Source organism: Thermochaetoides thermophila (assembly GCF_000221225.1).
Source record: "Thermochaetoides thermophila DSM 1495 unplaced genomic scaffold scf7180000011822, whole genome shotgun sequence".
In the NCBI taxonomy this organism is placed as follows: Eukaryota; Fungi; Ascomycota; class Sordariomycetes; order Sordariales; family Chaetomiaceae; genus Thermochaetoides; species Thermochaetoides thermophila.
This window is the reverse complement of record NW_006383038.1, coordinates 1,468,742-1,492,703: the sequence shown is the minus strand read 5'-3', so window position 1 is coordinate 1,492,703 and position 23,962 is coordinate 1,468,742. Positions and strand designations below refer to the sequence as shown.

At 51.0% G+C, this 23,962-nt stretch overlaps 7 protein-coding genes and 1 non-coding gene across 8 annotated transcripts; 5 read left to right on the top strand and 3 right to left on the bottom strand.

The window, feature by feature from the left end:
- Window positions 1-1,062: 1,062 nt before the first annotated feature.
- CTHT_0068450 (monooxygenase-like protein) lies at window positions 1,063-1,491 on the top strand (the record flags this gene model as incomplete). Its single annotated transcript, XM_006697070.1, has 1 exon — window positions 1,063-1,491. One exon carries the CDS (start codon window positions 1,063-1,065, stop codon window positions 1,489-1,491), a length of 429 nt encoding a protein of 142 aa, XP_006697133.1.
- Window positions 1,492-3,326: 1,835 nt separating this feature from the next.
- On the top strand, window positions 3,327-3,587 carry CTHT_0068440 (uncharacterized protein; the record flags this gene model as incomplete). The annotated part of the gene is made up of 1 exon (XM_006697069.1): window positions 3,327-3,587. One exon carries the CDS (start codon window positions 3,327-3,329, stop codon window positions 3,585-3,587), a length of 261 nt encoding a protein of 86 aa, XP_006697132.1.
- Window positions 3,588-4,969: 1,382 nt separating this feature from the next.
- CTHT_0068430 (kinesin-like protein) lies at window positions 4,970-8,718 on the bottom strand (the record flags this gene model as incomplete). The annotated part of the gene is made up of 6 exons (XM_006697068.1): window positions 4,970-5,041; window positions 5,100-6,799; window positions 6,867-6,992; window positions 7,464-7,832; window positions 7,920-8,028; window positions 8,170-8,718. 6 exons carry the CDS (start codon window positions 8,716-8,718, stop codon window positions 4,970-4,972), a joined length of 2,925 nt encoding a protein of 974 aa, XP_006697131.1.
- Window positions 8,719-9,662: 944 nt separating this feature from the next.
- On the top strand, window positions 9,663-9,742 carry CTHT_0068420. The gene is given in 2 exon segments: window positions 9,663-9,701; window positions 9,706-9,742. It is a non-coding gene; the product is annotated as a tRNA-Asp (tRNA).
- Window positions 9,743-10,455: 713 nt separating this feature from the next.
- On the top strand, window positions 10,456-11,530 carry CTHT_0068410 (acyltransferase-like protein; the record flags this gene model as incomplete). Its single annotated transcript, XM_006697067.1, has 2 exons — window positions 10,456-10,486; window positions 10,554-11,530. 2 exons carry the CDS (start codon window positions 10,456-10,458, stop codon window positions 11,528-11,530), a joined length of 1,008 nt encoding a protein of 335 aa, XP_006697130.1.
- Window positions 11,531-11,923: 393 nt separating this feature from the next.
- Window positions 11,924-13,827, bottom strand: CTHT_0068400 (dihydroxyacid dehydratase-like protein; the record flags this gene model as incomplete). Its single annotated transcript, XM_006697066.1, has 2 exons — window positions 11,924-13,664; window positions 13,751-13,827. The coding sequence occupies 2 exons, from the start codon at window positions 13,825-13,827 to the stop codon at window positions 11,924-11,926; spliced, it is 1,818 nt and encodes a 605-aa protein (XP_006697129.1).
- An 824-nt stretch (window positions 13,828-14,651) lies between these two features.
- On the bottom strand, window positions 14,652-15,131 carry CTHT_0068390 (ATP-dependent clp protease proteolytic subunit-like protein; the record flags this gene model as incomplete). The annotated part of the gene is made up of 1 exon (XM_006697065.1): window positions 14,652-15,131. The coding sequence occupies one exon, from the start codon at window positions 15,129-15,131 to the stop codon at window positions 14,652-14,654; it is 480 nt and encodes a 159-aa protein (XP_006697128.1).
- A 2,644-nt stretch (window positions 15,132-17,775) lies between these two features.
- On the top strand, window positions 17,776-19,402 carry CTHT_0068380 (DNA polymerase alpha DNA-like protein; the record flags this gene model as incomplete). Its single annotated transcript, XM_006697064.1, has 3 exons — window positions 17,776-18,516; window positions 18,577-19,184; window positions 19,240-19,402. 3 exons carry the CDS (start codon window positions 17,776-17,778, stop codon window positions 19,400-19,402), a joined length of 1,512 nt encoding a protein of 503 aa, XP_006697127.1.
- Window positions 19,403-23,962: the final 4,560 nt, after the last annotated feature.

The following is a 23,962-nucleotide window of genomic DNA, read 5'->3' as shown; positions in this document are numbered from 1 at the left end:
AAATCCGGCTGAGTTGGCAACACTATATACTTGGGGATACTGGTCCATACGCATCTGATCCATCGTTCACACGTGACCCTGCACTGCTGGCTAACACATCTTCGGCTGGGAGCCAATGTGATCTGATATGCAGGTGGCTGCTTCAGTTTGGTCCTGCATGGTATGAACATCTTCTATCGGTGCTTCTAGTAGATTATTTCTTGCCATGGCTCAGATGACCTACTTAATCGCATCAAGTGTTCTTGTAAAGCGCTGGGACTTAAATGCTGATAATTGCTGTATCGATCACACTTGATAGTGTGTCACAGGACATGGTCAGAGGATAGTTGAGTTTTTTCTTGACTCCCTGACTCTTTTTTCTCCCGAAGGACCGCAAAGGTAGGCGTTCGGTACTTGTCAATGCCTGCTGAACTGCGTACCTTGCACCTCGCACATCGGTCTCGATGTTTGCACTGGCCTGGTCGGCCCTCGTCGGTGCTATGGGCTCCAATTTCCGCCATGGAGGGATGCTTGGCTTCCTGTCCCCTTCATTGCCGCGCAACCGCCACTGAAATACCGTGTTAAGCCAAAACAAAGAATAAGCAGCGGGCTGTAAACCTCAAGTCGGCCTTCGTGCCCTTTGTGCTAAGTACTAGGTACGGGCTGACTGCTTGGCCTAGTAAGGTCAGCATTGTTCCTACATGGTCGGCATATAAGATTGAAGTCCGTCTTCCTAGTCTTTAGTGCTACTTGTCATCAAGTATTCTAATGTTGATAAGTCTTCCCGGCGATCTTTATCTTAATGACGTCTTCAGCAATTTACCAATGTCACATGATGTGATGTTCTCGTCATCGGCGCTGGCCCTGTTGGAACCGCCCTTGCTCTTGAGCTCGCCCTCCGTGACATCTCCTTTTGCATTGTTGATCAAACACTAGCTCGGAGCGACATGAGTCGAGCCCTGAACCCGCAGCCCAAGACATTGGAATTGCTGAACCGCCACGGAGCAGGCGAACGAGATCATTCGTAGGGGTCGAATTGTGCATGGAGGAGTGACATGTATCCACAGAAAAGTCGTTGCTAGCATGAGCCTTGATGACCTCAGTATTACCAACACTGAGTTTCCCCTTCCCCTAGGCATTTCCCAGGCTGTCACCGAGTCCTTCCTTGATGAATGCTTGGCTAGATATGGCCTCGCTGTTCTGCGTCCTGTCAGGGCAATCGACATTGTGCAGGACGACTCCGGCGTCACCGCAACCTTAGAGGTCTCTGATGGCAACACTAAAACGATGTGCTCCCTATACGTCGTTGGTTGCGATGACGCCCACAGCGTCGTTAGACATGCTGCAGGATTAGAGTTCGAAGGTGCCGCTTACCCGCGGGATTTCGTGCTGTGTGACGCTCATCTGCGCGACGCTCGCCTTGATCTGGATCGCCTAACCATGTGCCTAGGCAGTAGCAGTCTGCTGGCGATTCTACCTCTCAGGGCCAGCTTTTCCGCCTGGTCGCATTAAGAAATCATGTACCAAAGGGCCAGGGAGAACCCACGCTAAAGTTGTTCCAGGACATCTCCAACAATATGACACCTCCTGGGTCTGGTACGCTCTATGACCCTGTCTAGCTATCTCGCTTTCAACTTCATTATCGTTGGTTGGCCGCTATCGCAACGGTCGTCTTTTCGTTGCCGGCGATGCTGCCCATACTCACTCCTTAGCTGATAGCCAAGGCATGAACACTGGCATCAAGACACCATAAATCTGGGCTGGAAACTTGCCACGGCCCTGAACCTTTTACGCTTTTCCTCTTCTTTTGACGACCCACCCAGTAACAATTCAGCAGAATTCGGAGCTCCGAAAAGCAAAGCCAGAGCTCTGTCAGAAGCACTCCTTAACTCGTACAATGTTGAGCGTCGGCCTGTTGGCCTGGCTCTGCTCCGTGGCATTGACCGTCTCCCCACCTTGATGACCTCAACCCATTGGCTTTTGGCTCCTTTACGCAACATTCTTCTTCGGTATGCTCTTCCCTGGATGGCAAGTAGCCTCGCCCAACGCCGCTATCTGTTTTCATTCATCTCTCAACTGGGAATATCATACCAAAAAGTGAGAGCGTCATCGTGGGGGCCGCACCCGGGTAGAACGGTCCTTTCAGAGGAGAAGACCAGCTAGTAGATGGGAGATAGTGGTTGGTGGGCAAGATAAAGTTAAAACAATGCTGCAGAGGATTTGCGTGGGTAGGGAGTGGCATTTTGTGGTGCTTGTTGGCTGCGAAGCCGACGAGCAACGAAGAATTTGGCTAAGGACTGCCACCAATCGTGTGGCTTCTGCTTCCAAATGGGATCTCAAGACATATTATATTATTTTTGGTAAGTGGGAGGTCTTAGGAGATTCGAGCTCTTGTTGGTATGCAAATCTAGATGGGGTGCTACATGTCGAATTCAGACTCTGTAAAATGCTAGGACATGTGCTGGTCAGACCAGATGGATATGTTGGCTACATTAGACCTTGGGAGAGCTTGGATTACTTGATTCGCTTTGTAGGGGAGTTAAAGGGTGAAGAGAGCAGAGCAGAGTTGAGCATCGCGTTTTCCAAAGTACACAAAAAGGAAAGTCTTGGTGCATCACCATGTATTGAAGATCTCTGGTATTCATTTTCAAGGTCCACATCAGCTTCTGGTCGACAGTCTGCAGGGATCATGATATGTTAAAACACATTAGGGTTTGTGTGCAGTGCCCTGAGGTAACCTGTAAGAGACTCATTCTGGAACTGCTTCTTGGTTACATGAAAAGTAAGAGCAAGGTACAGCTTAGATCGCATGATGTGGCAAGACCCTGCGCCTACAACTCCGCTGCTGTGCCAAACTTCAAGCGCAGGGAAGCACTGCTTGAGGGGATGGGGGCCTTACAGCGGCTATGAATGCACCAGACTGAATCTAGGCTCTGCAAAAGTCTTACCAAACGGCATCTCAACTCTTAATTTCATACGAGCCGTATTTCACAAGACCGTTTTTTCATTCAAAGTATCGTGGTACCTGATCCACTGGCCACATTCGCTGTGCAATCAGAACTCCTAGCTAGTTACCGGGGGTCTTCAATTCACCAAAGTCCTTAACTTCCCGCTCTGGAAATTTCATTTCAAAATTGGCTGTGGATCAATAGTCCATCACTCAATGTCTTTGTCTACTACAGCGGACTCGCAATTGCTCGAAAGAACAGGCTTGATGTTGTGGCATCAATCTCATATTATAAAGAGTTAAGAGATGTATATCCACCATCCAGTTTCATTCCTGTCTTTCTTTGTGCTCACACCTAACCAGCCCTGTGTGGGTCTCAAGTTTCATAGCAACTCCGACCATGCCTGACGTAGTCGCAAAGGTTGCCCTCATCCAGCCATATAAGCATTCACCCGCTACCAACGTTTGGAATCGTTCAGCGCCACCAGCTCCTCTCGTTCTCGTCCATGACGGCGGCGGTACCACCTTCTGTTACCACTTCCTGGGTTATCTAGGCCGCCCCGTGTACGGCATCGACAATCCGCATTATGATTCGGGCAAGGCATGGGAGGGCGGCATCCCTGAGATGGCCCGCGAGTACCTGAAGCCATCAAAGGTGTGATCTCAAGTGGAGATTTTATCATTGGGGGATGGTCCTTTGGCGGACTGATCTCACTGGAGTTGGCTCGGCAGTTGCAGGAGGAAAATACAAAGGCACCAAAATGGTTCAAAAAGTTACGTTTGATTGGGATTATTATGATTGACACCGTATGCCCACTTGTACAAACAGCTTCTTTGCTACCTGTCGTGGATCACTCGATGGAATGGAGCAAGCACACCAGACAAGAGACAAAAGACCGCATCATGAGATGCTTCGCAGAGGCTATGAGGATGGTTAGCAAATGGGAGTTGCCAGTATGGACGCCCTCGAATGATAGTGGAAACAGCTTGCATGAAGTTGAAGGAGGACTTAGGAACCCACCACCAATTATACTCCTTCGGGCACAAGACTACGTCCCTGTTGCCCAGGAGGGTATCAGCAGAATCGATATCCATCGGAGGGACTCGCTGCTTGGCTGGGGTATGTATCATGAGGATATAATCACTAAAGCAATCGACATCCCAGGCCATCACTTCAGCATCTTTAGCGCAGGAAATTTGTCAACTACTACAGAGGCCATCAAAGCTGCATTGTGTGAATTAGAACTTATATGCAGCTCTCTCCTCTCAAAAAACGGATTACAGGGAAGTGTGCAAAAAGAATGATCACAGGGATAGAAGGTCTGTTTGTCTACAATTGTCCGCACACAAACAATTCCCTGGGATAAAATGCCCAACACTTGTTACTTTGGCCATAATCAAAAATACAGATAGCTTGGTAGACAACAAAGGGGCAGTGTAATAGCTAAAGCTATAAAATGTTCAACCATTAAATAGGAACTTTTACAGGGTAACGCATGTAAAGGAGAGCGCTCGAAAACACAAAAGCAGGGAGCCTCCCACGATTTCCATTTTCATCATCAGCCATGCCTATATACAAAGCCAAACTCCGACTCCAGAACCCAACAACCTTTGCTGAGGGACGAATGCCCTCTGCCTAGTGTTCCCCTCTTGCAAAACGCCCTCATAAGACCTAGCTAAAACAAGAGCAAAACACGATACCAGAGATCGATCCATCCCAATCATCAGGTGGCGTGTGCTCCAACATGAAGACGGGACGACTTGTACGTCTCATCCTGCTTCAGCACTTCGCCCCGTCTCCATTGCCCGCTGTCCAGAACCTTACACGACCGAAGAAAGAGCCCAGAACCCAACACAGAATAGAAAACACCGAAACTGTTCGATATCGCTTATACGGTAACGTCGTGGTATCATGAAAAAAAGGCGAGAAGAGAGGGGGGAAAAGAAAAAGGGGGAACCCAACAACCAAGGATGACCTGCCAGCTTCAACATTCGATCCAACCGCCGAAACCAAACATGAAAAGATCGTCATAATGATCGCCATCAATCACTACTCCTATCAACAGACTTCAACTTCTTTGTTGACTTGGCTGTGCCAATGTGGGTGTTATGCACCTGTAAAAAACGTCAACATCGATGAACCCAAAATAGGGGCTAAGAAGCCGAAACAAACCTTGGTAGCAAATCTCAAACTCGTAATAGTCTCCTTGAGGTGAGCCTCAAGAGGACTAACCATCACAAACATGAGTGTCTTCGAATTCCCGCCAAGCGAGTACTGCAGCAGGTGGGTCAGCTTCGAGTTGCGGTAGGGCACGTGTGGCGACCCCTTTCCGAGAGCCTCGATTACGTCGCCCAGGCATGCAAGACTCTTGTTGATGCTTTGGGTTTCTTTCATTCGGTCACCCTCGGCCTGGGAGTGCTTAAGGCGCTCGGAGCCAGCCAAATCAACCAAGTTGAGGGTACCCTCACAGCGCTCGCCCGTGGCCGAGTTTTCACCAACCATACGCAGGATGAAGACAGAGTGCGAACGCGATGAGCGTTCGTTGGCCTTTGTAGCCGCTACGCTGCGGTTGGCCTGTGCCTGCTTCAGCATAGCTTCCACTTTCTCGGGCGAGTCCAGCGCCACGGTGCGGCAGTTAAGCACAGTAGTCTGCTTGCGGACCTCATCATGGCGGATCTCCAGCTTTTTGCGGGGAACACCATTATTTGTGTTTTCAGCGAGGAGATCGTGCAGTTCTTCGTTGTAAACCTCAACGAAGGAGCCTTCCAGAGTGTACGACCACGACTTTTCTCGAAGTTTGGTGATAGTATCGTAAATCATGTGAGTAGCGCGTGGGATCATGCCATCGGGAGATGACATCGTATATGTCTTGCCGGAGCCGGTTTGACCGTAGCAAAAGATGCATACGTTGTAGCCGTCAAGTGCACTCTGGACAAGTTGCGAAATTTCGCCGAAAATCTCTTCGTTCTTCACGGATGGGTCGAAGACACGGTCGAATTCGAAAGGAATCACTTTGCGAGTGACGGTGCCCAGACTGCTCCGCTCTTCGGGACCCGTAACATCGATCTGGGTTGAAGTCTTAGTGTCCGGGAAACTGATCTTGGCTTCCTCTCCTTCAGACGGGTCCAGAACTGGTCGCACACGGCACATGACTCGAATGTTTCCCTTGAGCTCCTGATACTTATTGAACAAGACGCGGCGCTCCGTTTCCTCCTTGATTAATTTTTGTCGTGCTTCCTCGGCCACACGCAGCGCCTCTTGCAGGCGGTTCTCCATCTGAGCAAACGCATCGGACTGCTGCTTGCTGTCGGATTCGAGGAACTCAATTTTGGCCCGCAACGCCCGCATCCGGTCCTCTAGAGCCAGGTTCGTCGTCGACATTTCGGCTACTTGCTGCTGGAGAGTTGTTCTCAGGGCTTGCTCCCGGTCGAGATCTGACTTGAGGGCCTCAATATGGGAGCGAAGTTCTTGGATTTCCCTCTCTTTCCTAAGCAGCTCCAAGTTCATATCCTGCTGTTCAGCTCCTAGCCTAGCCCTCAGTTCAGTGAGCTCTCGTGCCTTCTGTGCCTGCTCATCAGCCAGTTGTGCTCGATGTTGCCGCTCCAAAGCCTCCAGAGCTTCGCGATGCTCTCGATTCATCTGGTCGACTTCGGCCTTGAACTGTCGCCGGACCTCATCAAGCTCATGCCTATGGTTCCGAACCTTGTCCTCCAGATCGAATTTGTGTCGTTGTTGCTCGCGCTCAAACTCTAAAAGCATGGACTGCTTCTCCTGCTGCAATGAGTAGATTTCCTGTCGTTGGGCTTCAAGCTGGTTGTGGAGTTGAGTGTTCTGGTCCAACAACCTTTGCTTCTCCCGCTCAAGATCATTTGCTGCAAGCGCCTGAGTCAGTACCTTGACTGCTCCGGCTGTCAGCGCCCTATCATGAGGATCACGTACTTCGAGCCTTTGCTAAATCGATAGCATCCTCCAACGTTTTCCTGTCTTTCATGGTCCCCTCAAATGCTTCTTTCATCTTTTCAAACTGGGATTCAAACTCGCTGAGACGGCCGTCGACATCCCAACCTGTGAAATTGGTTAAGTTCGAGTCCTTTGTGAGAAAATATACCTTTGTCGGAGAACAGGACTTGGTCGGCGACGGGGGACTTTTGCGGATGCTCTTAATGAGGGAGCTCATCTTGCCCAACGCCTGCATTGCACACTGCACTTGCGGTGGTGTGCCTGGCAGTCGGATGCTCGCTTGAAAATGGGAAATAGAGGCTGGCTCATGGCTGAGGGGGTGAGTGTTTTGTGACTGGGAGGGACAGTCTGTGTCCGCCATCCGGGCATCCGACTAAGAAGCACTGGATGAGGATCTTGCCTGCCCGGAGACCGCTTGGTCTTCAAAGTGGGAGTGGAATGACAGATTGGCGAACTGCTTGCTAAGTCCTGAAATGCTTCTCCTTTCTTGAATACAAAGAGACGGGGCATTTCCTTTCCTTCTTGGGAGCAGGCTAGGAGGGGGCTGCTGAGAGAACGACGCAAGAAGGCTCGTACCCTTGTGCTGCGATATTTCGATGACTTCCTCCTCGGCATCGTGATAACCCACGGCGGTTTGTGGGCGCGATGTCCGCGTATTGGCTCGCGAACGGGTGCTCGTGGATCGCGAAAAGCCCATTGACGTCGGCGCTCGGGGAGGTTGGGGCGCGGCTCGCATGCCTCCTCCAACACTTTTTGAAAATTTGGTGTGTATAGGCCGCGAGGGGGCTGTAGCATGTGTGTTGGCATTCAGATTGGCGATCGACTGGCCCTTGATGGAATTGAGCCGTGGTATACCGGTGCCATGGGTAGCGGTCGACATTTGGGCCTTTGGGTGCTCGCCGGCGCGTTCGGCGAGCGTTTTGCGCTTTGGTTCCGGCTGTGAGACTGTTCAACGGGAGCGACAGTGTCAGCGACAATGCAGGCTCAAACTGGAAATAACCACAAAACGCCTACTGCTTCCGTTGTGCGTACGCTTAGTGGGGATCTGTGACGTATGAGCGCGGGCATTGGTATGCGAGTCGCTCATCTCTTGAAGGAGCCCGCTCCTAAACGTCGGGGGATGTAGTCTCGATTGGAAGGTCTACACGTTCACAGCAGGTCAGTTAAGAGTTCCAAGAACCAGCGCGGCGACAAAGGCAAGGGTAGAGCGCGGTCGCGGTGGGTTGCTGTCGGCGATTGGGGCTCTGGGCAAAGAGTAAACAAAGCTGCAGGGGGCACGCACCGGATTCTCGGACGACTCCATGTTGAGGGCAGCGCGCATGCGCGGGAGTAGATAGTTGACGAGCAAGAAGGACGAGAGAAGCACCGCGCCCGGGGCAGACGAGGTTGGCGGCAGAGTTGGGGAGATGCGGGGGGGATCTCTCCTCGGGCTGGTGTTTGTTCCTGGCCTCAAGGAGTGTATTGAAGACTGTGCGATTTGTCTGTTTATTTCACCCAGGCAACCGAAGAAGATGGCCGGGGCCAATGGCAGCCCGCCCAGGACTGCCATGGTGGGGTCTGGTGGGGATCTATGGTAAACAGTGACGGGATTGGCTGGAGCCGGAGGGGGGACGGGGACTTGGATCCTCGCGGGTCTGACGGTGAGAGCAGCAGCAGCAGAGATTCGTCGAGTGCGCTTTGAATTCGCCGACTTCGTAGGTGCGACTGACGTGGAAGAGGAGCCAGCATCAGATTGTCGTTGATGGGGGACAGCGACTTCAGACGCAGCAGAAGCAGACTGGGATGGAGCAGCTGCGGCGCCCCCAGGCGCCGCGCCGGGACTCGCAGCCATTTTGACTCCTCGTCTCCTCACAGGCTCACAGCAAAAAAACCGACGTCCGACAGCCCGGAGGCGCTACATCTGGATAGGCATCCGGGCCGTGAGTACTTTTCCTTGAGATCTCGAGAGAAAAGTGGTGAAAAAATTAGTATCTGCACAGCTGCTCCCCCCATGAAGCCATGTGTGCGCCGCCATTCGGAACTTTCCTGCCACTTCTTCCCCTCTCTCTCGTTGGCTACCGGCCCAATCGTACGGTCTGTGGGGCATGTCCCCTCCCGTCCACCCGCCCACCTGCCAGTGGCCTGCCACTGCCGCCGCACCCTGCCAGGCTCAGCCAGGCTTGTACGTCCGTTTTCCGTAGTGCCATCGTGCGATCCAAGATCTCGAACGATCATGGCGTTTTGGACGAGGGCGTATTGCAGCCCTATCTGACGTGCATCCGATGTTTGGCACTCTGGTTTGCATGGCAATGTCGCGGGATCAATATGGTCTGAATGTGTATCGACTTGTCGCCCTTCTTGGCACCCGTGGATGGGGCACATGTCCTGATTTCAGCGTGCCCCTTTGAGAATCTTGAGATACATGTAGCGCATTTCCTGAGGTATAAGCCCACCGACCATGGCTGTCGCGGTCGACCTGTCAAGCTATCCAATATCCTGCGACCCTTGAGACCTGGCCGTGTCAAAAGGAGAATGGCGCGAGATCGAACCCCTGCCAATAGCCCAACGGCATCGGAGATTCCAGAATCCGACTTCATCCCGCAATGGCATTTCGGAGCGTTTCCGTGTGCTGTAGGCCACATTGTACAGTATGTGCCAAACAGAGATACTGACGTCCATAGGAGCAACGAACGCACCCCCAATCCTTGATTAAGGCAGGTCCAGCAACGTGGCATGTCCCTGGTTATGTCGAGGTCATGGGTCACAAGGACTCAAGACTTCAAGCATTGAATGAGATTCTCGGTAGTAGAGGGGTTAGTATGCAAGCTTGTCATGTCGACTCGCTTGAGACCCGGGTTCGATTCCCGGCCGGGAAGGGGAGATTTTTCAGTGATTTTTGCCTTTCAGGATATAGCGCATCCAAACTTCAAAGAGCGCCGCCAAAGCCTGCAAAGCAAAATTTACTTGGTATTCCGTGGGAACGTACACCAAGGCACCTTAGGTAGTTGAGGTAGGTACCTGTAGCCTGTTGCTCTTCCGGTAGAGGGAGGTAGTTATACGATAATATGAGAGCTATCAAGGAAGTTTTAGAGCTCCCTGAGCTAATCGGCTTCGTGATTGTCAGGGAGACACATGCCTACCAACTTCAATCATTTTCTTTCCATGTAGATGGAAACTTGGAGGGGCTGCTCATGAGTTTTTTGTGTCCCTTCAGAGAGCCATTATTCTGCCACATCGCTACGACCTGCCTTTACCATCTGCCACACACCCCCTTCACATGCTTCCAAACGACAAAGTCACGTGATAATACCACCAAGCTTCCTGTTTTGATTTGCCAGTGCTTTGTTCTGACGGAGTCATCCAGGTGGTCCATAATCACGAGCCGAACCAAACACCTGTCAGTCGCTACTTCAGCCATTTGCTTAATTCTGTCGGATATAATAATCATTTATCATATGTATAGAGCAATCAATGGGCACTTGACCCTGAGGACCTGAGTTTCCTGGAGTATACCTAAATTCGAAACCCGTCCCAACTCATCTCTGGTTCTTCATGCTCTCCACCCAGCTACAGTGAACATATCTACAACATGGAAAAGTTTTCGCAGTTTCGCGACCGAGGTGAGCTTGCACCTTTTATACAACATAAAATCGAAATATTTGTTTGCTAACCCTTTATCGTCTACAGGTTCTGGGGTGTCACCTTTCCTGCCAGTGACAACCCTGTCGTCGCAGCTTGCAAGACTTGGCCATGCAATCTGTTTTTGCATTCGACTTCCCCTCCTGTTGTTCTACGCTGGAGTGTACTTTCTCTTCCTTCAGTACATTCCGCTACCGGTAGTGATTCGGAAGCTTCTTTTATGGATATTCCTGGCCATCCCTGCGGTTTGGTGGGTGGATGTGCAGCTGGACGGCGTGAGGCGCGGGTTGCTGAGCCAGCAGCCACGTACCCGTGTGCCACACCCTGGATCTGTCATTGCCGCGAGCTTCAGCTCTCCGCTTGATGCGCTCTACCTAGCCGCTGTCTTCAACCCCATCTTTGTTGCCAGCCATCCGCGCTCGCGCAAAGTCCGGCGCATCAGCTTGTTGAAGGCCGTATGTTACGCACTCTCGGCAGATTTTCAACTCGCAGACTCGATCGAGTCGCAACCGGGTGGTAGTCGAGGCCTTACGGACCTTCGTGCGCTTCTTTCGCGGTATCCAAACCGTATCATTGTCGTCTTCCCCGAGAGCGGGACGACCAACGGCCGTGGTGTGCTTCCTTTGAGCCCATGCCTCCTGACGACTCCTGCGGAGAACGCCATCTTCCCCATCTCTCTGCGGTACACCCCCCCGGATGTGACGACTCCCGTTCCTGGCTTCCGAGCTTGGATTCGCTTCCTCTGGAACTTACTCGGCCGGCCAACTCATTGCGTGCGCGTCCGTATTGCTGAGCCAATCTACAATACATCTCGCGCAACAAATGGTGGTGACTGGGTTAACGTGCCACCACCACGTGCCCAACAGCAACAGCAGCAGGAGGGAGATGGTGGCCCCGGAAATCGGGAGGAGCAGGCTTTGCTGGACAACGTCGCCGAAGCGCTTGCTCGACTTGGAAGGGCGCACCGGGTAAACCTTACACTAAGAGATAAGAAGGCGTTTGTCAATGTATGGGTTAAACGCTAGAGGCGAATTCGGCCCAAAAAAGGAAGATCTTTCCTGTCCTCAGTGGCCGTTGGTCTTCTCATAAGAAAAGCCTGGATAAGGAGTAGACGGAAACCCGAAAAGTCATATGGTGTCTGCTCTTTTCTAGTCAGTCACACACAGCCCTAATGTACCCGTCAGTGATCTATCTGCTTTGTTCATGGTTTTCTCATCCCCTGTATTTTCTCGATGACTGGCACAGGATAGACGGGGAAAAGTAATATCGAATAAAGGCAATGCCAACCTGGTATTTTTTTTGTTGCCACCGACCAAAACTATGAGAAACCTTGAATACGAACCACTATATACAAGACAACCCACCCTTTTTCTGAAAAGAAAACAGAACCAGCCAAGCCCTTTCACAACTACCAGCCATTACTCCTCAGCGTCAGCCGCCCTGTCAGTAACACACCCGTGGCTGGCATCGCTAACCAGCTGGGCATACTTCCGCAATGTGCCACGAGGCACCTTGTAGGCAGGCTTCTTCCAGGCCTTGCGGCGCTGTTCAAGTTCCTCGGGAGACACAAGGAGATCGATAGCACGCTTCTCAGCATCGATAACAATAGTATCACCATCCTGTACCAATGCAATCGGGCCACCCTCCATGGCCTCAGGTACGATGTGGCCAATCAAGAAACCGTGACTGCCACCAGAGAAACGACCATCTGTGATGAGAGCGACGTCCTTGCCCAAGCCGTAACCCATGATGGCAGAGCTTGGCTTGAGCATTTCCGGCATACCAGGGCCGCCCTTGGGGCCCTCGTAGCGTATGACTACAACTGTCTTCTCGCCCTTCTTGATCTCACCCCGCTCCAGAGCCTCGATAAAGGCATCCTCATAGTCATAAACCTTAGCCTTGCCCTCGAAGCGAAGACCCTCCTTACCCGTGATCTTGCCAACCGAGCCACCCGGGGCCAGAGTACCGCGCAGGATTTGGATATGCCCAGTTGGCTTCAGCGGGTTGCTCAGAGGACGGATGATGGGCTGGTCTTCAGGGAAGCCGGGTAGCTTCTCGACGTTCTCCTTCATGGTCTTACCAGTGACGGTGATGCCGGACCCGTCAATGATGCCCTCCTTGAGCAGAAACTTGAGCAGAGCTGGAGTACCGCCGATCTTGCACAAGTCTTCCATGACATACTTGCCCGACGGTTTCAAATCGGCCAGCAGGGGAGTTTTATCCGACACGGCTTGGAAATCGTCAATGGTGAGCTTGATACCGACCGAATCTGCAATAGCAATGAGGTGCAGGACGGCATTGGTACTACCACCAAGAACACTAACTACCTTCATGGCGTTCTCGAAGGCTGTGCGCGTCAGAATATCCTTGGGCCGGATATCCTCACGAAGAAGGTTCTTGATGGCCTCGCCAATGCTCTCACACTCCGCCTTCTTCCGGGGATCCTCAGCAGGGAAGCTGCTGCTGCCGGGGAGGGTCATGCCGAGGGTTTCAATGGCAGAAGCCATGGTGTTAGCAGTGTACATGCCACCGCAAGCACCGCCGCCAGGGCAGGCATGGCGAATGATGTCGAAGCGCTGCTTCTCATCGATCTCGCCAGAAATGTACTGTCCATAGGCCTGGAAGGCGCTGACGATGTCGATAGGCTCGCCCTTCATGTTGCAGCCCGGCTTGATAGTACCACCATACACCATGATACTGGGCCGGTTGACACGGCCCATGGCAATCAGCACACCAGGCATGTTCTTGTCGCAGCCCGGCAGCGAAATATTGGCGTCGTACCATTGGCCTTGCATGACCGTCTCGATACTGTCGGCAATGATCTCGCGACTCTGCAGACTGTACCTCATGCCCGTGGTACCCATGCTAATACCGTCCGAAACGCCGATTGTGTTGAACCGCATAGGCACAAGGCCAGCCTTCGCGACGCTGTCACGCACGATCTTGGAGAGGTCGAGCAGGTGCATATTGCATGGATTGCCCTCATACCACACCGACGAGATGCCGACCTGAGGCTTGTTCATGTCCTCCTCAGTTAGGCCGGTTGCGTAGAGCATAGCCTGAGAAGCACCCTGTGACTTAGGCTGGGTAATGGTGGCCGAGATCCGGTTAAGCTGCTTTTCTTCGGCATGGCGGCTAGGCGTGGTGAAAAGGGAACGGCTAAACATGACTGGCAGTTAAAGGTCCGGTTCTTATTGACACCAAGGCGACAAATTACACAAAGATGGATTCGGATCGAAACATACAGCTGGTTCCTCAGCGGAATCGCCCGGCTGAAGGCCCGGGCTTGGGGAGCGCTGGAGCGCAGGAGTGGCGAGAGCATGGCGAAGAATCGAGGAAGGAAGTATAGACGATAAGCTAACGGGGGATCAATTGGCAAACTTCAGACGTCATGGAGCTTTGATAGTGCCCCGAGGTTTTTGACAAAGCCCAAGCTGCGGGAGAAAAGAGCAGATGAGCTGACCTGAAGTCGAGAAGCTGGGATAGCAGAGCTGTATCGAACTTTTGGGCGAATTCGGAGCTTAAAAAGAGGCCAGCCAGTCTGTGCAGTACAAGTCACAGGAACAGACGACATTACGGCCCCGCAAGCTCCGATTTAACCCCACCAAATGTTTGGCAGTTGACAAAAATACAAGGCTGCCGATTGGCTGTCTGTAACGCTAAATCTCCGGAGCGACCTAGGCACCAGCTGAGAACTCCATGCTGTCATCGGTGATAGCACTTCAGTTTACTTGCGTCTAAACTAACTCAAGTAGCTTCGTAGGCATCACACATGAACTACATAGGTATTTGTGTAAACATGGAGAGCATATGGATATTAGTCCAGAAGTCTGCGAGGTGATGTCTTCAGAGAGATTGCCAAAATTGCAGGCGAACAACTCAACTATCAGGATATCTGCCCCCGCCTGACCGATCGGCCAACTTCCATCTTGTCTGCTCACATCATCGAGGGCTGGATCAAGATCTGTTGAATCCCAACCTGCCTTCAATCAACGGATGTACAACTGCCTGCTGGCACAAGCAGAGACCCGCTGTCGCTCGAAAACCAAGCCAATCACACCCTCATGATACCAGTCACCCATGATCCCTTCCGAAGTGACAAGGTTTGTCTAATTACGCCCTTCATGCGCCCTTCTGAAAACATCATCAGGGCTTGGTTTGACTTGGCGTCGCCGCTGTCGCTGTCTGTGTCCTGTCGTCCTTTTTGTCTCTCCGATACAGAATCTCATCAACAATGCCAAAGTCTTTAGCCTCTTCGGCTGATAGATATTTGTCACGCTCCATCATATCGTTGACAGCCCGCATATCAAATTTCTCATAGCCGAAGGTTTTGTTGATGTGTTTGTATACGATCTTGTTGATTTGCTCTCGTATCCGCTGAATTTGGTTCGCATAGATGAGGATGTCAGCAGCCTGGCCCCGAGTTCCGCCCAATGGCTGGTGCACCATGACTGTGCTGTGTGGCAGTGCGAATCGCTTGCCTGGTTCGCCACCAATGAGCAAGATAGCAGCCATGGAGGCAGCACTCCCAATGCACACTGTCGAAACGGGTGACTTGATGTAGGTCATTGTGTCGTAAATAGCAAGCCCTGAGCTCACCTCACCCCCTGGAGAGTTGATGTACATGGTGATGGGTTTGTCAGGGTTGTCAGATTCAAGCCACAGTAGCTGGGCAACTATCGAGGCTGACACGGTGTCATCGATAGGCCCATTAAGACAAACGATCCGTTCCTGTTCAGGTCAATTTATCGCATGAAGTCGTCAACATACTAGAGGATGCCACATACTTGAAGCAGTTTGGAAAAGATGTCGGCTTCAAAGTGCTGTTAATACACACTGGACGAGTTGACCGGAAGATGTAAGCTCAGAGACTTACATGTCCGCCAGCCACCAGACTAGCTTGTTAGTAAATTCACAGAGATATGAAAGGGCACTGACAAGGTGTCTTGAACACATACTGTGACCTCAGTGATGTAGGGCATTGGAATGGTGCCTGTGAGAGGGACGGGCCTGGAAAACCCTCCCAGCTTGTGAAAGCGCCGACATTGTGTCGCGCCCAGGCCTATTCTTTGGAGTAGACGATATGTTAGCTGGCAAAAGCTCATGGTTACAGGTGGCACCGTTCTGTTAACTGAGGTATTGTTCAGATTGACGGCGGTGAGAAAGAGAGAATCCAGCAAGAAGCCAAGAAAGCGGGTCCCTTGCGCCGAGCGGCGGAAGGAAAGCCCTTGGCGTTACTGGGATATGGCGCCAAGAATTCCAAACACCGGCAGGGAAACAGCAATCCATTCACCTCATTAAGATCTTGACCAATCCGACTCTCAAACCATGACATGACGATGGGAACTACAAGTCCTGTTCAAACAACACCTAACCGCCCATCAACCTCATTTGCCTTGACTCCTTCCCCTCAACCAAAAGAGTGGAAACCTTTAAAAGCACAAGTCCGAGTATAAGTCTGCATCTGTGATGAAATTTCTCAGCAGTCCACTTTCCAGGCCAACAGCTTGGAAAGCCTACCGGTATTTATCCACTCCCTTCACACTTAAAGGTCTTTATACAAGCAACAGCGGAGTCTCCAGGGCGCTACAAGCCACCAAACATAGCATTAAAGTCACAAATGAAAGTTACTCCGCCATCCCAATTGACACAGAAAAAAAGACTGTCAGAACGCCCATTGGAGAGCTTCCGCTTTCGCCTATGATGGATCCAAGTTTTCATGAGGCAAAGCAGCGCTTTAAGAAGCCAAAACCCCGCATATCTCCATATAAGCCAACTAAGTTCCAACGCCATCTTGTCCGAAATCCCTATGGTACATCAACTCACCCAGTTTCAGTGTGTTTCTTGGCAACAAGTCTAACTTTTTCTTCAGCTCAGGCCCTGGCCACTCCGATCCGGATTTGTCCAATCACGTCAACACGACTCCCCAAGTTTTTTCTTCAGCGGTTCAACCTCGTTTCTCACCCCGAAACGAACCAACCCTACTTTGTGCCCCAGGACCTTGACTCTAAGGCACCCCAAAACGTTCCACATAAAGACTTGGTAACCAACCAATCGTCGGATGAAGACGAGGGTGAGGTCTCACCCGCTCTCCATGGAGGGGAAAATGTGTCTCATTGCACTCGTACAGGGCCATCTGCATATGTTCTCGCCAGCCAAAAGCTCATGCAAGAACTGGAGAGAGAATCATCGCCATACAATGGAGCTTACAAGAAGCTCCTACGCATGAGCAGCACTGGGCAGGTGAACCTCACCAAGGTCTTAAATACCAGCATCTGGCGCCCTGATATGCACGGCGTTGTTCTTGAGTTAATGCGTCGACGAATTGTCGAAGGATTGGTTTATTTTGCTGGTATGGTTGAGACGCAAGGTCGCAAGTACATCACGAAGCTTGGGAGTTGGGATGAAGTTGGACAGCACAAACATCGCGGATGCGTCCTGTTTCTGGGTCTTCCCAATGACCGCGGAGCGTCATCGGGGGCCGAGTTCGTGCCACCTAGGCTGTCGACCATGGATTTTCCAGAATCACGATTTGGCAAAAAACTTGCAGTTCATAATCTTCAGGTACTGCTCGGTTCCGAGCATTTGGACCGCTTAAGAAGCCAGTCAGCACTATTACGCGGTGGATCGTTGTTCCTACTGGGTAGACAGGCAACTGTCAAGCTCCAGATGCTTCTCTGGAAGCTTCAGGGATATATGGTTTGGAACATGGACGAACTATCCGGCCAACCACGAAACGGCGAGCCAAAGAAGGAAACGACCTCATAGCAAAATTTTGTTAGTCATCAGAGAAAGCTCATCGCAAACTCTGGTAGCTTATAGTTAGAGAAGGGTTGTGCGCGAACTCTTACTAGCAAGCCACATTGGTTTAATGGCTGGATCTCTGAAACTGGCTCTCATTTCGCACTTACTGTACTTCTAACTCACACATTTCTCTCCTTTTATTGGCTGGATAATCTATTTTCATTGAAGGCCTATATTCTTCACACAGGAACTCATACCGTTTATGGTACATGGGGCTCAGCTGGTGCCATTAAGGCCAGGGTTAGGGTTTCAAAAGTCCTCGGATCAGGGGCTAGGTTGTTCTGGCTAAGCGAACCACGTCCCTAATTGGTGCGACGCGTAAACCGCGTTTCGACGCGTTGCCCATTAACACCCACTCGTTGAATCGGTCTTGGGCTCTCCATTCATCTAGCTGCTGTCGGTCCTCTAGACCCAGGCAATCGTCGAGCTTCACTTGGGAGCAAACCTCCCAGCAACAATCTACAACATGATCCGCCAGGATTTCAACCGCATTGATGCCAAGCGGCGCAATGTTGTCGACTACCGAAAAAAGCAATTTGCCGATCCGCTGTACAAGGAGACGCAGTATCCTCACCGTCTGAACTTCTACGCAACTCCGCCAACAGCCGATATCACTCTCGAGCAATTCGAACAATGGGCTATTGACAGGCTGCGAATTCTCGCCGAGTTGGAGGCATGTTCGTTCCGCAACAAGACGCCCGCCGAAACGGCGGCGTACATGAAGCCATTATTAGACAAGTACTTGCCGCTGGACGCCAACAGCTCCAGCAGCTCACAGCTGCACTCTCAGCGCCAAAAGGACCACTACAGCCACTTTATCTTGCGTTTGGCATTTTCCTCTACTGAGGAATTGCGCCGTCGCTTCGCTCGCGTTGAGACCATGCTATTCCGCTTGCGATTCCAGACAGACGATTCTCGCGAGCGTGCCGCCTTCATTCGTTCCCTTAACATTGAATGGGAGCCTGTCCTGGAGGATGAAAAAGGAGAGCTTTCGCAGCAACTCATCGTCACAGCAGGCTTTGGTTACGGCAAGAGGGCTCAGCAAGTCATGGATGAAGACTGGTATAAAGTTGACTGGACGCGAGTTCCAGATCTAATCGAAGGGCGCAAAGTGTTCGTAAAGGCCGGCAAGGCCTATGTACCTGGCCCTCTACAGCACAGCATCATCATGAACGAGTTTACCAGGAGGTTGGAGCGCGCGCTAGAAGTAAGAAAAGTTCACAGATCCCGAAGGTTGAATTACCGCTGACAAGCATTACTTGTACAGCTCACAGCCCGGGCACTTCCCCGGCTAGACGAAGATGACCGACTGACGCCGATCCTCAACCATCTTTCCAAGAACTTCATCGCCCCCGACTCGAGCTATAGCGGTTCCGCAACTGCTGTCGAGGGTGCCGAAATCTCAGCACGGAACATCGATAACCTGGCACAGCATTTCCCCCTATGCATGCAGCACTTGCACAATACTCTGCGTCGCGACTGTCATTTGAAGCACTATGGCCGTCTGCAGTATACGCTGTTCCTTAAGGGCATCGGCTTAAACTTAGAGGAGTGTTTGATATTTTGGCGTACGGCCTTCAAAAAAATTAGTGACGACACCTTCAATAAGGAGTACCGCTACAACGTGCGGCACGCTTACGGAGACGTTGGCGGTGACGCAAACCGCCGCTCCGGCGGTTATAGCCCTTTCAGTTGCCAGAAGATCCTGACCGAGCATGCCCCTGGCCCCGGCGAGGCTCACGGTTGCCCGTTTCGCCACTTTAGCATGGACAACCTGACTACACTGCTGCGTTCCGCTGGCGTTTCCGATCGCGCGGTTCTGCAGGGTATCCAGGAGGATAAGGAGAGCCAGAAATATCATATGGCTTGTAACCGGTATATATTACCCTACTACGGTATTATTTCGGCAGAGTTACTAACTGCAAAATAGTGTCTTCGAGTACCTTCATAAGACAGAGCTGAAACGTGCTAAGGAGGAAGGAATTTTCACAGCCGTACAACTGGAGACTATTGTGCACCCCAACGAGTACTTCAAGCGCAGCTATCTACTCAAGAATATGAGCAAACAGCGCGACGTCAAAATGGAGGGGTGACAAACATCGCGTCGATACTTGCTATCGCGAGTTAAACCCCGAACGCCTGGACATGTAGACAGGCAGCTTGGTACCTTGAGTGTGGGGTGGCTGTCAGCAGGCGAATCTCCCCAACTACGTGGGAGGTCAGCTCCTAGCTGGAATCCAGCTTTCCCAGTTGTCTAAAAAAGCCTAGTGCTTATTTCCCACGGCTTTTCTACACTCCTGCTTATTGCCCAGGCTGGTTTGTTCTAGCAAGTGAATAGACCTGTTATCTCGGGATACAGAGTGGCGTAAGATTGTGACAGCGTGGATGATTATGGTGCCTGAGAAGTGGCTGCTTGAGGAGAGTAATGGATGAGAAGTGGTGACAAGATATGTCATCAGGTCACAAGCGTCTTATAGCATGTATCTAGGTAATGAACTCAACGCCGGTTTTTGCCTGCTGTCCCCTTTCCTGTTCCTGTCGGCCAATTATTAAATGTGTGTCCCTGAGAAAGAGGAATAAAAGGATTATCAAAAGGCGTCGTTATAGCAGGTGTCTCTCCATACGTCACATTTTGAGGGGCGGCAACACGGCAGCACTCATGCGTCTTCATTGTTCTGGTATAAGTATTGTAGTGTCATGCTAAAAACAATGAGCCTCGAAATACAGAGCAGTAATACATTGCTGATTTATAATCACAACTGAAACCTGTGGGAAGTACATGCCCCATCTATCATCTAATCGACCAACCGGGCCAGCCTCACAGTTGGCTTCTATCCACTTCGTTAAACCTCAACATGAGCTCAGAGCTTCAATCTCTATAAACCAGAGAGCACCGAATGCTGAGCGGGATGAAAATGAAGAGATCGTCTGCCAGAAAATACCGTCCGCGATCGTGTTCAACCAGGGCAAACAATGATAGCTCAAGCTACTACTTGGCATGCAAATAATGATCTGCTGCCCTGGGCCAGGCAACTGAACCGTGCTGACTGTGGGTCTGAGACGACGCCACCGGCTTGGCAGCTTCGATGGCGGACCGAACCGGCTGGTGAAAAATCTAAAGCTCCCCGCTGATTGGACAGAACGAGAAAACCGCAGAAAGAGCTACCAAAAGCGGGAGGTGGGTATGAACGGAAGAACGAGAGGACAATGTCGCTGTTGTCTGCCGCCATGCTAAGTATATCCATTCATTTTCCTGAGAGCGTTTGTTGCACCGGGTTGCTGTCAAGGCCTAGATGAAAGGTGTTATCGTGTAGGAATCCGTTTGCTAGGAATTTCATTTCCAAGCTCGTCCGCATGCACGCAGCCATCTTGCAGCCCCATGTCCAAGAGGGCATCGGTAAGACAAGTGAATCCATGCTTGCTGACAAGGAATTTAGCCTCTCAATCAAAGGCCGGGTGCATGGTGAACGATATTAGTTGCCCGCAAGGTCCCTGAGTTCTTGACACGCAACGCTATCGCGATGCAGCATGTTTTGTGGTATTCCGCTTGATGTCGGCTGATGTATTACTCGAGCAGAGCTGCAATGCAGCAAGAGCGATGGCCACGTTAGATGTGTCAAATCGGCTGAGCCATCGGTCTAAGCGGTGTCATTTGAAGCATGGCGCGGCTGCCTGGCAACTATCTTGGATACTGCCAGCTCTAACCCCTCTCATTCCGCAATGCGCTCGTTGACAAAGCGATTTCTCTGAAACATTGTGTTTTCAAAGAACCGTAGCTTCATGTGTAGCCAACAAGGTTGGCACATCGGGTGCAGTAGTAAATGTTAGTTCCAATTTGGATCATGCCATAGGTACTCGGGTCGTCTGTGCTGGTAATCTCTTCTGCGCGGGCACACCGAAGACAACGGATGATCGCAACCTGCACAGGAGGGCGCGGTGTAGAATCCATGCTTCTTTGAGTGGTCGAACCTGACGATGAACTAGACGGCCCAGGTAACCCCAGTTGAGAAGACAAATAGGAGGATGTTGTGGACGTCGAGGTGGAAGATGAGCTATCGTGATAAGGGACCTGTGGAGGACGATCTGTTGTGGACATTGCGAAAGACGTGTTGGGTGCTGCTCAGTAAAACCGGTAGGCTGGGCCCGTATATATGGCAAGCTCAAGGCGGGAATGGCCAAATGGTTACCACGCAGAACAGCAACGTGTATCTTTGAAAGACTGCACACAACATTGTGTTCGGGTGACGGGGAAGAGCTGACTCTTTATTTCTGGGTAGAAGTGGGCTGTGGGAAATCGACTGGGCTAGACCCCCAAACCTGGACAAGGCTCGGCCTTGTTTTTCTGGTCACCAACAGCTGTGCCAGGATGAAGGGCCATGCGGCTGGCGTGGGAAGTCCGAGGACAAGCACAGGATGCTTTTGAGCAAGGATAAAGAATTTTTCTTTGTGTAAAATTACATGCATTGTTACATGTTCCCACAAAATTGCTGCTGTGTTCTGGGTCCAGAACTTTTCGTTGCCTATACACCATGGGTTTATGTTCAACGACAGCTTCCACAAAACCTAATCTAGAGATCCCTTAAATGCCGTGCAAAAAATTAATTTCCCAAACCTTCACAGCTAGGTAGGATGACCGAATTTATGTATGGACAACAATTTCTGATTAGTCGTCATAGTCTCCTTGTTAAGCAGTAACAGGAAAGTTTTAATGTCAAAGCCATGCTTCCCAAGCAGCAGCACAGTATTTTTCATTAGTGCAATGTTGCGCTCTGAGGGCTGACTCACACCTGGTAAAAAGTGAGGCGGCTGCAACACCCGTGTGCTGAAGCCAGTGAAGCAAGCATGGGGGAAAAGCAGAAATTCAAGGTGCCCAGTATCCGGTCAAGTGCAAGGGTAAGCCCAGCTGGACCAGCCCTGGATGCAGACCTTTTCCTCGATCTTTGCTTTCCATTAGCTTACTGTGGTCTATAGGCGCGCCAGCCTGCGAGAATAGCTTTTCTTCGAAAGCAAACAGTCCCCACCAGCACAGCTGGCCATGGCTACTGTGACAGACTTCGAGGGCTGAGGTATGTTGTGCACATACATAGGTACATACATGCATGCTTACCTAGCCGGATTGAAAGCTTCGAACGGGGATATCCGACCGCGAGGCTGCAAAGCTTTTTGGGAACTGAACCTGTGGCATAACGAAGCGCACGGTTTCAGGAACAAGCTTCCATTTGGCTTGCGCCATGTACACCACCAGTCAGCTGTTGGTGTTGAAAAGGGTCCCAGCCATGTTCCCCTTTTATGTCCCTCCTAGTATATACACAGCATAATTGCGAGCTATAACTACGTGTAACGGCCCGTATCCGTCATGATGTCGTGCAGAAAGCCAGGTCAAAATCCAAGTTGGAAACTCCGGCAGGCTGGATCCAGCCCATCGACCCCACCTACTGGTAAAATCCGCGCCGTTAAATTCCCCGTAAGATGGACCAATCGCTTCCAGAAGCAAAAGAACGTTTCACTCCAGGCTCCGCTAGTGGGGCTGCATAAACTTTTCCTCCCGCGAACGCATTCTCGGAAAGCCTGGGATGTCCGGCCGCTAAAGTTCGAAAACAGCTCATCTTTCCGACATTGGCGTTGATCAACTCAACTGCTGAGGGCCATCGTCCGTGCAATGCAAGCAACAGCATCGTAACATTCGATCTTTTTAAACGAGTCTGCAAACACCTTGCCCTGGATGACCTGATCGACCATGCACCTAAGATTCTCTGGATGAGCATAGTCAGACCTGCGGATAAAGATGGGTTCCGTCACCCAGGTTCATATCATTATGGCCAGGAAATCATTGCTCCCACACCTCCCCACTCTTTCGTTTTAGGTCAGGTTGATACCTTTACGAACATACCTGATAGCGAAAACATGAAAACCACACTATTTATCGCGGCCAGAGATCAATCAGCCAGCTCTGTGCAAGGAAGGGACCAAATATGGAAATTTGGATGATTTTTTCTTCACAAGAGAGCATGATAGATAGCTCGCTAGCGGGCAATCTAGGGTGTTTACATTAAAACGAAACTCATCATGTTATGTAGGTGACGAAGCAGAAACTATATCGTATATTTCAATCACTAGGAATTGCCACTTTCCCACACAAAGAACGATGGTTCCCCCGGTCTATATCGTTATGGTCAGACTATCGTTATAAATCTAATCGATCTCCGCTGGGTGTAACTATGCATACACCCAATCAAAAAGGTCCCATCCTTTCTCGTCGCTCGCCTTATTGGTGGTTATCAGCAGCTCACCTCCACTATGTTCTAGGCCAATCGATCAACATTACTTACGGATACCATGGGGAGGGTCAGTACTCTTCGATCTTTGCAGATCGTTCGCCGCTTCGAGTTGGCCGAGACAAATCCATGGGCGATCAACGCACAGATCCTACATCTCTTGTTCAGCGCTGAGCTCAATGTTCTAAGCTTTCCGTTTGTCTCAAAGAACCGTCAATCACCCAGTATATTAAGCCGACTAAAATTCGTTTCATGATACTTGATTATGACCTGTCTCCAGATACATACCAAGTAGGAATATCGGTGCCAAAAATCTGTACTTGCTGCTAGAGTGTATGACACAGCAGAGCTGCAAACCTCGGACGCGTATTGGAAGAA